The sequence below is a fragment of the Lethenteron reissneri genome, chromosome 27, assembly GCF_015708825.2.
Source record: "Lethenteron reissneri isolate LAM-NWPU_2019-01 chromosome 27, ASM1570882v1, whole genome shotgun sequence".
NCBI classification, from domain to species: Eukaryota; Metazoa; Chordata; class Hyperoartia; order Petromyzontiformes; family Petromyzontidae; genus Lethenteron; species Lethenteron reissneri.
Window position 1 is genome coordinate 13,570,766 of NC_083805.1, and position 14,079 is coordinate 13,584,844.

Consider the following 14,079-nt stretch of genomic DNA (forward strand, 5'->3'; position numbering starts at 1 on the left):
ACACACAACCCCTCTTCGCAGCTTCTCCACGCAGCAAGGCGTCAACACAACAGCCTCTTCACATACCGAGTTATTTGTTGTCATCCCCAAGCCCAGTCTCATTTTGTACGAGGTAGACGAAGGGGTGCGCGTAGGGCGGGAGAGGAACGTTTCTCCTTGCATCCCGAAGACGAGCAAGAGTTCCAGTGGCCGTCTTCCCGACAAGAGGTGAGGGGCCCTTAAGAGTCGTCTCATGGCGCAGAGAAACATCCCTAGCCTGCCCATGCAGCCTGCACAGCACCCACATCTTACAGGACGGAGACGGGGCTTGTGGCTGACAATTGTTATCACCGTACGAGGCGATGCTATGCTCGACTCACACCGAGGGGGCCCGCTGCTGTGCCTGCTGCTGCTCCTGCGCCTGCTCCTACTGCTGCTGCTACTACTGCTACTGTGCTTGCTGCTGCTACTGCTGCTACTGCTACTACTGCTGCACTGCTGCTGCTGCTGCTGCTATTGTGCCTGCTGCTGCTGCTCCTGCACCTACTGCTGCTGCTGCTGCTACTACGCCTGCTGCTGCTGCTACTACGCCTGCTGCTGCTGCTACTGCGCCTGCTGCTGCTGCTCCTGCTGCGCCTGCTGCTGCTGCTGTGCCTGCTCCTGCTGCGCCTGCTGCTGCTGCTGTGCCTGCTCCTGCTGCGCCTGCTGCTGCTGCTGCTACTGCTGCTGTGCCTGCTGCTGCGGTAGCCCATTGGCCGCGCACCTCTTTGAAGAGCAGCTTGAGGTGTGACGGCACCTTGACAGCGATCTGGTTCTCCTCGTAAAACGTGCGCCTGCACGCACACAAGCACGCACACGAGCACGCGCACACACACGAGCACGCGCACACACACACACGATAGCAATTAACGACGATGTTGCACGCGCCATTGCTATAGAGCAGCGGTTCTTAACCTAGGGTGCACGCACCCCCTGGGAGTGCGAGATGCCCTTGATGGGGGTGCGAGACATGGCAAGATTTTTTTAGAATGTAAATTATCGAAACACAAATTAAGCACGGGCACGTAAGTACAACTACTTTGTTTCATCAAACCTATGTCTTTATTAACATTCACATTTTTTGTTTACGATTGAGAACCAAAGGGGTGCAAGGCTGCAGCAAAGGTGAAGAACCACTGCTCTAGAGCAAAGCTTTCGCGCGAAGGAGGGTAGGTCGCACCGTAGGGAGCGAGCAATGTAGCTACGTGGAATCTCAACCGAGTCATTTTTTTTAATTTGACCAAAATTTAGACCGTGCCGCCGACACGCAGTGGCCTCCTCGTTTCGAATGGCGGCAGGAGATCTTCACCGTCGAATGTGAAGCAGACAGCGAGAATTTGATGCTTCTTACACCCACATCATTAATGTGCCGCAATAGCAAGATGATAACTTCCTCGACTGGTACGAGGGAGATCGTAGCTTCCATGCCGACCGTGATGCCCGAACATTGGAGTTTTCAAGCTCCCCTCCATGGTCGTGTGAATTCTTCTCCGGATCCTACAGTTTTTCCCTCCATATTTCGAATCAACATGCATTTAGAGTATTTGGTTGCTATACATTTACACGTGATAAGCCACTTCATTGGGGTATCATTTGTGGCCAGGTCGCTTCTGAGAAAGAGCTATGCAGTTCAGTTGGCCTTACCTCGTAAAAAATTTAAAGTTTTGTTTAGTGTGCTTGTGACGGACTGTGCTTGTGGGTGTGCACATTTGTGAGCCAACTGGGGGGAGTGGTGGCGTCGTGGTTGGAACAAACTTCGCGAGGAAACTGGCATCCCGAGTTCACCTCCCGCTCACAAACAAAAACAGTGGCGAATATCTGCACCGCTCCTGGGCCTCCCCGAGGTCGACTCGGCCTTAAATAAGTACCTGGTGCAGTGTATGTGTGTACCATCAGCGCTGGGGAGACAAAGCTTGCTGGGTGTGGTGCTGGTCACCCACCCCCTCGTGCACTGTCACGGCCTTCAAAGCTGCTCATTACCAGCACCTGCCCCAATAATCTGTTAAAGGCTATACGGGGGGACTTTATACTTGTCTTATGTGAGCATATATATGTGGGCTCTTTGTGCCACAGCCTATGTTCACCGCCGTTTCCCCTTATACAAAAACATCATGGTGCAGGATTAGGGGAACCGATCTGAAAAGTGTCAGTAAACCCATTTGGTGTGGCGTACCATTGCATATCAGCCTATCCCCACCCACTGTGTACGAATGTGTGCGTAGATGTGCGTGTACCGTGCCGTCCTTCATAAGTGCTCGCTAACAGCACTTGCCCCGAAAGGCAGTTAAGGCTACACGGGGGGGGGGGGGGGGGGGGGGGGGGGGGGGGGGGGGGGGGGTCTCTTGGTGTGTGGAGAGCAGTAGTGTAGTGGTTAGCGCGCAGCGCTACAAACCTGGCGGCCAAAGTTCGATTCCCGCTCATGGCCAACACCAGTGATGATTATCTGAATCAGTCCTGAGCATCCCCTAGGTCGACTCAGCCTCAAATGAGTACCTGGTGCGGTGTGTAAACATCGCCACTCGGGAGACAAAAGGCAGCCGACCATGGTGCTGGCCACCCACCCCCTCGTTTGCCGTTGCCAGCCTCGCTAACCGCACCTGCCTCAACAGTATATGAAGGCTACATGGGGGATCTTTGTCTTTGTGTGTGTGTGTGTGCCGGCGTACGTACAGGTACTGCTGCGCTTCCTCATGGAGGCCGTGCGAGCGGGTCGAGTAAAACGCCGCCAGAGGAACCGCCTCCTCCAGACCCCTGGCAGAGGCGACGAGGACGACAACAAAACACTCGGTGTGGGGGAGAGAGGGCGGCCGAGGACGACAACGAAATACTCGGTGTGGGGGAGAGAGGGCGACGAGGACGACAACGAAACACTCGGTGTGGGGGAGAGAGGGCGGCCGAGGACGACAACGAAATACTCGGTGTGGGGGAGAGAGGGCGACGAGGACGACAACAAAACACTCGGTGTGGGGGAGAGAGGGTGGACGAGGACGACAACAAAACACTCGGTGTGGGGGAGAGAGGGCGACGAGGACGACAACAAAACACTCGGTGTGGGGGGTATAGAGGGCGACGAGGACGACAACAAAACACTCGGTGGGGGGGAGAGAGGGTGGACGAGGACGACAACAAAACACTCGGTGTGGGGGAGAAAGGGCGGCCGAGGACGACAACGAAACACTCGGTGTTGGGGGTGAGAGGGCGGACGAGGACGACAACGAAACACTCGGTGTGGGGGGAGAGAGGGCGGACGAGGACGACAACAAAACACTCGGTGTGGGGGGAGAGAGGGCGGATGAGGACGACAACGAAACACTCGGTGTGGGGGGAGAGAGGGCGGCCGAGGACGACAACAAAACACTCGGTGTGGGGGGAGAGAGGGCGGCCGAGGACGACAACGAAACACTCGGTGTGGGGGGAGAGAGGGCGGCCGAGGACGACAACAAAACACTCGGTGTGGGGGGAGAGAGGGCGGCCGAGGACGACAACAAAACACTCGGTGTGGGGGAGAGAGGGCGGCCGCGGACGACAACAAAACACTCGGTTTGGGGGAGAGAGGGCGGCCGAGGACGACAACGAAACACTCGGTGTGGGGGGAGAGAGGGCGGCCGAGGACGACAACAAAACACTCGCTGTGGGGGAGAGAGGGCGGACGAGGACGACAACAAAACACTCGGTGTGGGGGGAGAGAGGGCGGCCGAGGACGACAACAAAACACTCGGTGTGGGGGAGAGAGGGCGACGAGGATGACAACAAAACACTCGGTGTGGGGGGGGAGAGGGCGGCCGCGGAAGCGTTTGTGTGTTCAGAAGCCGCTCGTAACAAAACGTGCGTAGAAGAGGACAAAACAAGCAGACAAAGCCGTCAAGAATTTAACAAGTCCGCCCGTCAAATAAGGCAACCGACGGAGCAGGTCGTTAATTAACAATCTAATTAGCACACCCATTCATCAATTAAGAAAACAGATACACGGTAACTTACCAGTCAGCAATGTTATTCGTGACGACGATTAACCTCTTAACACAAAGCAAGAAATTCATTCAAGTTTCCAGCAGATGAACTCGGCTATAACAGTAGCACTTTTTACTGCTGGCCTGTGATTAAGCACGTGTGACTGACTGCGTGTGACTGCCACTAAGTGGGCGTGTGATGCTTCACGTGGCCTGAAACCGCACATAGCCGCACATAGCCGCCACTTCGTAGTGAATGGCGGTTGTTATTGTTGTTGTGTGTGACTGTGAAGGTGTTTGTATGTGTGACTGCGTGACTGCTGTGAGCATATGGGTAGCGGTAGTATAGTAGTTAGCGTGCTGCGCTACGAACACAACTACCCAACCTTGCTTCCCGCTCTCGGCCAACACAAGTAACGATTATCTAAACCGGTCCTGGGCCTCCCCGAGGTCAACAAATAAGTTCCCGGTGCGATGTGTAAACATCGCCACTAGGGAGACAAAGGCGGTCGGGCATGGCATTGGCCACGCACCACCTTGCGTGCCATGCCGGCCTTCATAGATGCTCACTAACAGCACTTTTCCCAACAGTTTGTTAAGGCTATACGGGGGATCTTTGTCTTTGTTGTGAGCATGTGTGACTATCAGAGAGAGTGCATGCATGCAAGTGTTTGGATGTGTGTAGATAAATGGCGGTTGAGTGTGCTTATGCATGCACGTGTGTATTTTTGGGCGTGCACATGTGAAGTATTGGAATTGACGGCAGGAACTTCTTGACGGGTAACACACTTTTATTAAATCTTTACGTTCACAATACAACGTGTGGTCTCCTTTCTTCCGACTACACACTCCACTAATCTCGTGTAAACTCTATGCCTCTGGCTACACACGCTACACTTGACTCGTGTAGACCCTATGCCTCTGGCTACACACAATACACTCGACTCGTGTAGACCCTATGCCTCTGGCTACACACTACACTCGACTCGTGTAGACCCTACGCCTCTGGCTACACACTACACTCGACTCGTGTAGACCCTACGCCTCTGGCTACACACTACACTCGCCTCTGGGTTACACAGAGTCCCGGTCCCGTTAGGACAGCGGGACTAGGTACCGCAGGGCCCTAGGTCTTCATCCCCGTCTTTATTCTTCGCTGGTTACATACTGCCCTTACGCCTGTGTGCATCCCCTTTTATAGCCCCTGCTCACGAGAGACGGAGCTGATCCGGACGTCGACGTGAGCATCGTTCCCTAGTGAACCAATCACGACGCACTCTCTCTACGATCCGTTTTCCCCAGCGCGTGTTAACACTCCTCTACCAATCACACCGCGCTGCCACCCGATCACTCCCTCTCAGCGCGTCACGGGCCCACAGCCAATCAGTACCCCGTAACCCACGACCCCGCGCTGACCCCTGATCCTCCACCGTCAGCGCGCGTCACCACCTACACAGCCAATCATTACGCGCTGGCATACGATCCCTAATCCCAGCGCGTATCACCTCTACATCACCCCCTCCCACATAGCTTGCAGCCGGCCCGGCTGTTAACCAACAACACAACCTAACGTCAACGCAGTAATAAAGAAACTCCACCTCCCAGTGTGCCCCGTAACGCAACAACAACAACACAACACAACACTTAAATATGAAGCAATATACAGCCCGACGAACAACACAATAAGAGCGAACACCCGAAAACGAACGAGCCACGTGTCTCTGTGACTAAACGCAGTGCCGAGGCGCTCCGTCTGCCACGACTCCTCACATGGTAGGTCACACAAAGTAGCGCGACCTAGCGCGAGTCCGTCTGGCCGGTCCGTCGTATGGGACGGGACGCTGGCATACGTCCGGTGGCTCCGGCAGCTCTAGACGGCGCGGATCGGGCCTGGAAGGACCGGCCCCGCCGCGAAGATCCGGCCGCCGGTGGTCGGCAGCTGTCAGTTCCGAGACACCTGGGAGCGGATCAGGCGGAGACATGTGAGGAGCAGGCAAAGACAATTCCCCCTTAGGGTCGTCGGTCACGTCACATGCTCGGCCCTCACGACACAAGGGGAGGCCATATGGAGGCGAGAACGGTTTCAGTCGGGAGGGGTGGACGTACCAACGGCGTTTTCCCCATTTTATCTGAACGCACTGGGGGCGTGCAACCCGCACGACCTCCACGGGTCCCCGCCATGGCTTCAACAATTTAGGCGACGTAGCCAAAGGTGCCTGAGGGCAATGCAGCCAGGCCCTGTCACCTGGTTCCCAGTTGTGCACGGACACCTTCCGTGCACGCAACCGCTCGTTTGCAATTTGGTGAGCCCGCGAATTAAGCCGTGCGGCCTCCCTTGCCTCTGTCAGCTTATGAATGTTAAATTTAATATGCTCTGCCAATTTCGAATTAGTCCGTGGTGCGGGCAGACCCAGCTGCGTTTCCATGGGCGGGTCGGCTTCCCGACCGTACATCAGATAAAACGGGGAAAACCCCGTAGCTGCATGGGGGGCCATTCTATACGCGGCGAGGACCCCAGGAACCTGCAGGTCCCAATCAACATGTGCCTCACACACCTGCTGGCACAGCATAGAAGTCAATGTCCTGTTGAGCCTCTCAACCATCCCGTCCGTCTGCGGGTGGTACGGGGAGGTACGCACCTTCTTAGTACCCAACAGGTCGCACACCTCTTGCAGTAATTTACTCGAAAAATGTTTCCCTTGGTCGGTCAGCAAGCGTTCGGGAGCCCCCTTGTCCACTAACACCCTGACCTCGACCCCATCAATAGATCCGGTAACGACGGATGAACCCGCTGAGGCAGCCACTATTCTGTGCCCCAACTCCGACCATTTAATGTCCCCCCGGTCCCGGCCGAACCCCCCTCTCCGAACCGAATCCCCGAACTCTACTCGGCTCTCCCCCGCCGCAACGCGACGACCCATACGTGTCGAGTATGCGGGCCGAGCATGTGAGGTGCCGCGACTTGCCGGGGTTTGCAGGGATGACTTGGGGCCTTGTTCGTCGTCCAGCCGAGGTCCCATGGCGCGCTGACGTGGGGCGCGGCAACCGGAGGCCACGTGGCCCCGGAGGCCGCAGTTATAGCACGTGATGACAGTCGTCGGAGATCTCGGTTGCTCCAGCTTGCGGGCCGCTCGCAGAGGCGAACGGCCCCCCGACCTCCAGTCCCCCGGTCGTTCTGCGATGAACGCCTCCTCTCGTGGGCTGACGACTTGGGGCACGGTGACTACCGGGCCCGGAGCTGAGGCCACGGCAGCGTTGCAGACGACCCCCTGTTTACGTTGAAGGACCTCGTGCGCTTGTATGCTCGTAGCGACCCGTAAGGAAGAAATATCGGTCTCGTAGGCCGTGTTGATGGGGACCCCCAGGTCCTGCGCCAACTTGAGCAGTTGCTCCAAAACCATCGCATCTTGGCCCTCCTCGTCCATACGAGGGAACGCGGCGTCGGCGAGAGCAAGCAACGCCGTGCGGTAGGCGAGCAGTCTCCGTGTCCGCCTTCCGTCTTGCATAAAAATGATGGCGGCACGCCGAGGGAGGACCATAGACCTTGGCCATGAGAGCCAGCGCATCCTTGAGCGTGGAGCGGTCCGACCTGCGTGCGGACGTGAAGGCCGCGAGCGCGTTGTCGTCCAGCATGGCAGGCAGTGCCCGCAGTGCCGTAGCGTCGGACCAGGCGGACATCTCCTGATGCGCCAAAAACCTGCGCTGAAATTGGCTCCAATCCCCGCCTTCCGCCTTGAAGGCTGACAACGTGGGAAGGCGCTGTTGAAAGATGAAGTCGTCCTCCTCCCCGTGCTTCCTCTCCGCCGCCCCGTCGGTGTGTAAGATGGCGGCCCCAGTGGCGGGTGTCTGATGGCGGTCCGCAGCGCGCGTTGGTGACGTAAGCGGGCGCGCTTGGAGAACCGCTGCCACGTGGTGATGGCCGTTCCTGCCAAAAGTCGGCGCAGATGAAATGGCGGGAATCGCCAAGTCGTTTTGGCGGGAATCTGCGGGGCGACCCTGCAGAACGTCCACCGCCGTCCCCGCTCCTCCCGACGAGCTGATCTCCGCCAGGATGGACGCGGCGGCGAGCAGCAGCTCCGCCAGGCGGGAGTGCGCCTCGCGAAGCACGGCGTCGGTCCTCCGTCGCTCGTCCGGCGCCGTCGGCGGATCCTGCAGCGTGGGCAATTCCTCGTCCTCACCCCCCGATGCCAGCTGGCCCGAGTCGTCGAGGTTGTCCCCGCGGTCAATCCCGTGGGTCCGACGGGTCTTCCTTGTCTCCATGCTTGGAAGACCGTTTCACTTCTGACGCCAGTTGAAGTATTGGAATTGACGGCAGGAACTTCTTGATGGGTAACACACTTTTATTCAATCTTTACGTTCACAATACGTGTGGTCTCCTTTCTTCCGACTACACACTCCACTAATCTCGTGTAAACTCTATGCCTCTGGCTACACACGCTACACTTGACTCGTGTAGACCCTATGCCTCTGGCTACACACAATACACTCGACTCGTGTAGACCCTATGCCTCTGGCTACAAACTACACTCGACTCGTGTAGACCCTACGCCTCTGGCTACACACTACACTCGACTCGTGTAGACCCTACGCCTCTGGCTACACACTACACTCGCCTCTGGGTTACACAGAGTCCCGGTCCCGTTAGGACAGCGGGACTAGGTACCGCAGGGCCCTAGGTCTTCATCCCCGTCTTCATTCTTCGCTGGTTACATACTGCCCTTACGCCTGTGTGCATCCCCTTTTATAGCCCCTGCTCACGAGAGACGGAGCTGATCCGGACGTCGACGTGAGCATCGTTCCCTAGTGAACCAATCATGACGCACTCTCTCTACGATCCGTTTTCCCCAGCGCGTGTTAACACTCCTCTACCAATCACACCGCGCTGCCACCCGATCACTCCCTCTCAGCGCGTCACGGGCCCACAGCCAATCAGTACCCCGTAACCCACGACCCCGCGCTGACCCCTGATCCTCCACCGTCAGCGCGCGTCACCACCTACACAGCCAATCATTACGCGCTGGCATACGATCCCTAATCCCAGCGCGTATCACCTCTACACATGTATGGGCGTGCACAGTTGGGTAATGGTGTGCAGCGGCAAGCGCACCGCATTACGATCCCGCACCGCATTAGGAACCATATCTGAACCGGTCCTGCGCCTTCCCAAGGTCGACTTAACAGATTACCTCGTGTGGTGTTAAACGTCTGCCACGGGGAGACAAAGGTGGCCAGGCATGGTGGTGCTGGTTACACACCCCCTTGTGTGCTGTGCCAGCATTCATAGCCGCTCGCTGACAACGCTTGCCGCAAGTCTACTCATCGCTATATATGGGAGCTCTTTCTTTGCGTATAAAAAGACAAAGATCCTCTGTATAGCCGTCATAGTGTGCATACATAAACACACACGCGTATGTACGTGGTTGGTTGTGGGTATGTGTACGTGCACGACTGCTGTACACACCTGAGGCGGATGAACTTGTAATTCATGGGATCCCAAAGGTACTTGACGAAATGGTGTGCAAAGTAGCGGACCTGTGGTGGGCACGCACACACGCAAGGGTTCGTGAGCGGCGGGCTAGCGGCCGCCTAGCGCCGGGCAAACGGCAGGTGAGCGGCTGGAGAGTGGGGAGGCGAGTGGGGGGCGAGTGGGGGGCGAGTGGGGGGCGAGTGGGGGGCGAGTGGGGGGCGAGTGGGGGGCGAGTGGGGGGCGAGTGGGGGGCGAGTGGGGGGCGAGTGGGGGGCGAGTGGGGGGCGAGTGGGGGGCGAGTGGGGGGCGAGTGGGGGGCGAGTGGCGGGCAGGGCTGGAGCTCACGCTGTGCTCGTGCTCCGCGGATGCCGACGACGATGTTGGGCTCAGCAGACGAATGATGTCATCGGTCTCATCTGCCCCCATAGACAGCGGCTTCTGATTGGTGGAGGTGCTGACCATGTGACGCACTTTGACGCGGTACCAGATACTGAATTCGTCCTGCGCACGCGCACACACAAGCACGTGCACGCATACACCAGCACCCTCATGCGTGCAGACGCACTCGTGCGTGCACATTCAGCAATATGCTCATGTGCTGTCGTGGGTACAGCAGATGTGTGTGGGGACATACCTGCGCGAGTGCGTACATTCTTGTGTGTATATACACACACCTGTGTACATACCTGTGTGTGTGTGTGCCTGCATGCCGTGTATGTGCGAGACCTACGTGCACCGACACGCACAAATACTGTGGCGCACAGTAGCAATATGCTCGCACACAGCAGCAGCGCAAGTATGTGTTTGTGCGCGAGCATGCCTGCATGTGTGCATGTACACGCCGCCCGTAGGTCGACTCGGCCTTAATGGAGTACCTGCTACGGCGTGTAAAAAACATTCGCCACCTGGGAGACAAAGGCGGTCGTGCGTGGTGCTGGCCACCCACCCCCTCGTGTGCCGTTGCCGGCCTTCCATAGGTGCTCGCTAACAGCACCTGCCCCAAAAGTATGTCAAGGCTATACGGGGGATCTATGTCTTTGTACACGCCTGTATACGCAACCTGCGCACGTGTTTGCGTACCGCTGTGCGCAGCAGCAGGATGCCCGCTTGCTGCAGCGAGCAGCGCGAGCACGTCGCCCGCACGTTCCAGCGCGGCAGCCAGTAGAGCGCAAGGAGTAGCAGGCCGCCCGTGCACACGGCACCGACCCCCACCAGCACGAGCTTCCACGCGCACCAGCGGAAGGCGTGCACCTCCTGCACATTCACACGCGCACACACACACACACGCACGTGCGCGTTAACGCGGGGGGGGGCGAAGTCAACCAACATCGATCCACTGCTGCTTGAAGGGCGGTAACACGGCCTAGCGTTCACGCAATCACGGCTTTGAATCCAGCAGCCACGCCGATCATGACTGCAATTGTAATGTTCGGAATGATTTCGATTTAAAGCTTTCGTGACTGCAGGGATTCATCTTCTTGGTTCTTTCGGTAAAGTCACGTAGAAGGGAAATAATAAAATAATAAAAATAAAACATTATTAAATACAGCTGTCTTTCCGACAGCCCTGTTCACCTGAGGACGGCTGCTTGCATTGTGGCCGAAACGTCGTGAGAATTGTATTTTATTACGTTTTATTTTAATTATTTTATTATTTCCCTTCTACGTGACTTTACCGAAAGAACCAAGAAGCTCGGAATGATGTAACAATCTGTGTGCACCCTGTTCTGAACTCTTTCCCATTCTGATGACGTACCCATGGAAGTAATTCTTTTGTTTCTGGTTCCATTCCAATCACGTACACGCACGTTATTGGAACAAAATTGGAATAAGAAGTAAAACAACTTTATTGGTACAGAGGCTCCCACAAGGCCATGCGGGAGAGCGTCTGGTACAGCTTGGCGCCACCTATCATAGAGTGCGGTCGTGTCGCTACAGTTCTCTGCGGTGGGTACAATGCCTTTAAAAACAGCAGCGCTATGATTCTCTAAATAAAATTAACCCAGACGTCTCGGAATGGGAAAGGGTTAAGAAGAGGGACTGACCACCAGGGAATCCTTACAATTCTGCGGAACCTGTCCTGTGATCCTGACAGTAATAATGATGTCACATAGGGCAGCCTGCACAAAATTGCCACCCTCCCTCAGCAGTTCACTTGGGAGGCCATCTCTGCCTGGCACTTTTTCCCATCTCAGACTCTGGATCACTTTTCGTACTTCATCAACAGATGGCACATTAGCCAGCCACTCACAGGGGGTGGCTACTACCTCCAGCATGGAAGCCCCAGCAGGGTCAACCCCACCTAACCCCATGATCTTAACTTGGCTGAGGGGTTTCCCCTCCACAAAGACTTCACAGATGTGCTCAGAAAACCTGCAGACCTGTTCCTGGGGGTCAGATATCGTATCAGCACTCTTTTTCTTATAGACACAGTACTAGGTGTGGTGCTGCAAGTTATATACGAGTTATTTATGATCGTGAACTAATGAGGCAGTTTCCATCTCCTCAGCAACCTGCAAGAACCACTCATCCTTGCAGCGCTGCATGGCTCTGTCAACCTCTGAGCAAAGGCTTCGGGAAGCCCCTTATTCTCAGACGTGAGATGTTGTCGCTTTCTCTCAGCTAGCCAGAACACCTCCTCCGTTAGCCAGAGTTACAAGGGTGGTTTGGACTGCGTACCCACTGTAGCAATAGCAGCTGCATAAGCCAAAGCCCTGAACCTCACCTGTTTCCCCTCGGCATCAGGAAGAGAGGGGGAATGATGCCAACCCCAGCTGCAAGTGATGGTGACATTTTCACTTGCAACTCTCATTAGCTAGCCGAGACCAGGTTCTTATGGGTTTGAAATGGGTCCCAGGTGAATGACTAGCAACCACAGTGAAAGAATGGCAGGCGCATCTTACAGATGACAAGCCAATGATCAGCAGGTAGATCAGTCAAACGGTGGGTCCTGGTGTCAAGGACATGGGCCACATTTGCTATTCCATCCTTATATAGTGCAGAAGATGTTCTTGCTTGGATCCGGCATACACCCATGATGTTGTGTGGATGCTCCGATGGTGGAACAGCGTGTTGGCGATTACAAATCCATGGGCAGCACAGAAGTCTAGCAGCCTCCTAGCATTGTTATTGAACCGATCTAGTCCATGCCTTCCGATTACTCCAGTCCAGGTGCCTGTGCCATGACCCACTCAAACATTCTTTCTTCTTCTTTCTTAAATGTGGCTGATGTAGATGTAGAGCAACAACGACAATTTCACATTCAGGTGGTCAAACCAGATAACCATATCAGGAGCAGCAGAGTCTATCGCCGTGACGTCTCCTACGTATTTGTGGATGGGGCATTGCGTTGATATAAGTTGCAGGGTCTGTTCTGGGCGACCACAGTCGCACACTGGAGAGTTTTATAACTCAGCAATTAAAGTCACCCAACAAGATGACTATCCCGAGGGGCCACTTTAGCCAGCACCTAGGACAGGAGGTCACAGAAAGGCATCTGACTCATCTGGCTTGCCTGCATCCCACCAGTAAGCTGGAACTAGAAGCTCTCCCACACCTCACCGTGACGTGACACTCCAATGACCCCTTTGTTATTTTGTTTGTAAGTTTATCTGCCAGGGTGGTGGAGGACTTTCCACCCCTTGTAGTGTGCACACCCAGGTACGACACATGCAGTGAGTAAGCACATTTGTATGGCTGCTTATACATAACTGAGAGTTTTTCTGAAATCACCTGATAACCCACTAACTCTGTTTAGAAGTTAGGATTGTGTTGAGTCTGCAGATTGTGCTCATGTAAAAAGTTAATTATTATGGTTATTGTGCTATACCAACTATTAAGTGGCGTCTCAAGGTAAGATATAGTGTTGGTTATCTTGAATGTGCCATAATAAAGGTTATTTTGTTTGCGTTAGATCGCGTAAATATGTGTCGCGAAGCCACCACCACCCCACACATCCAATTAGTAAGGCTTGTCACCTGAACAAAATCTGCCAATTAGTTAATACTTCAACATTTACAATTCAACTAAAATTGTAAATGCCGTAGGTTTACTCTCCAACACACTGGCGTGCTGAACTAGTAACTAATTGACACATTTTGTTTACGTGACAGACCTTTCTAATGGGCTGTGTCGGGTGGTGGCTGGTTAATGACACATTTAAATTCACACAAGCGAACACAAAAAAAATATTACTACTTTTATTATGGACATTGGTCAGCGAAAGCCTACGCATTGAACTTCAATATGCCAGCATGAAGGCTTCGTTCTGCGACGGCCGGTGGCTGCCCTGTGCCGTCTGGGGCGACGGCTACTCCGCACGCCGGGTGCCCGCGCGTTCCGCTGCGCTGGTGCTCCCCGTTATTTCAGCTGCCATGGCTGACCTGGGACACGACCGGTGGCCCCTGGGACCTAGAGTCCAACGTGCAGCTGCCGTTGTTTCTCACTCACCGGAGGCATTGGTGTTATCTTCACTGATCCAGACAATTCTCTAGGCGCGGCAAACCGGTAAACAGTTTTCAACCGGGGGTTTTTATTTACGTACGGTTACAAACCTACTTAAAAACTGAACGAGTTCATCGGCGATGCTGCATTGGCAGTGGTACGCAAGCACAAACAACAACAAAAAGTAAAAAAAATCGTCAATGAC

The 14,079-nt window shown here is 55.1% G+C and overlaps 1 protein-coding gene across 4 annotated transcripts in view; it reads right to left on the reverse strand.

The window, feature by feature from the left end:
* LOC133348565 (polyamine-transporting ATPase 13A3-like) overlaps positions 1-14,079 on the reverse strand; it is a 91,031-nt gene that overhangs the window by 55,913 nt on the left and 21,039 nt on the right. For all 4 annotated transcript variants that reach the window (XM_061561450.1, XM_061561452.1, XM_061561451.1 and 1 more), the window contains exons 3-7: positions 10,513-10,686; positions 9,778-9,933; positions 9,427-9,497; positions 2,689-2,769; positions 743-812 (exon numbers count right to left, since the gene is read on the reverse strand). In XM_061561450.1, the coding sequence (XP_061417434.1) occupies positions 743-812; positions 2,689-2,769; positions 9,427-9,497; positions 9,778-9,933; positions 10,513-10,686 (552 nt within the window). The remainder of the gene's footprint in view (positions 1-742; positions 813-2,688; positions 2,770-9,426; positions 9,498-9,777; positions 9,934-10,512; positions 10,687-14,079) is intronic.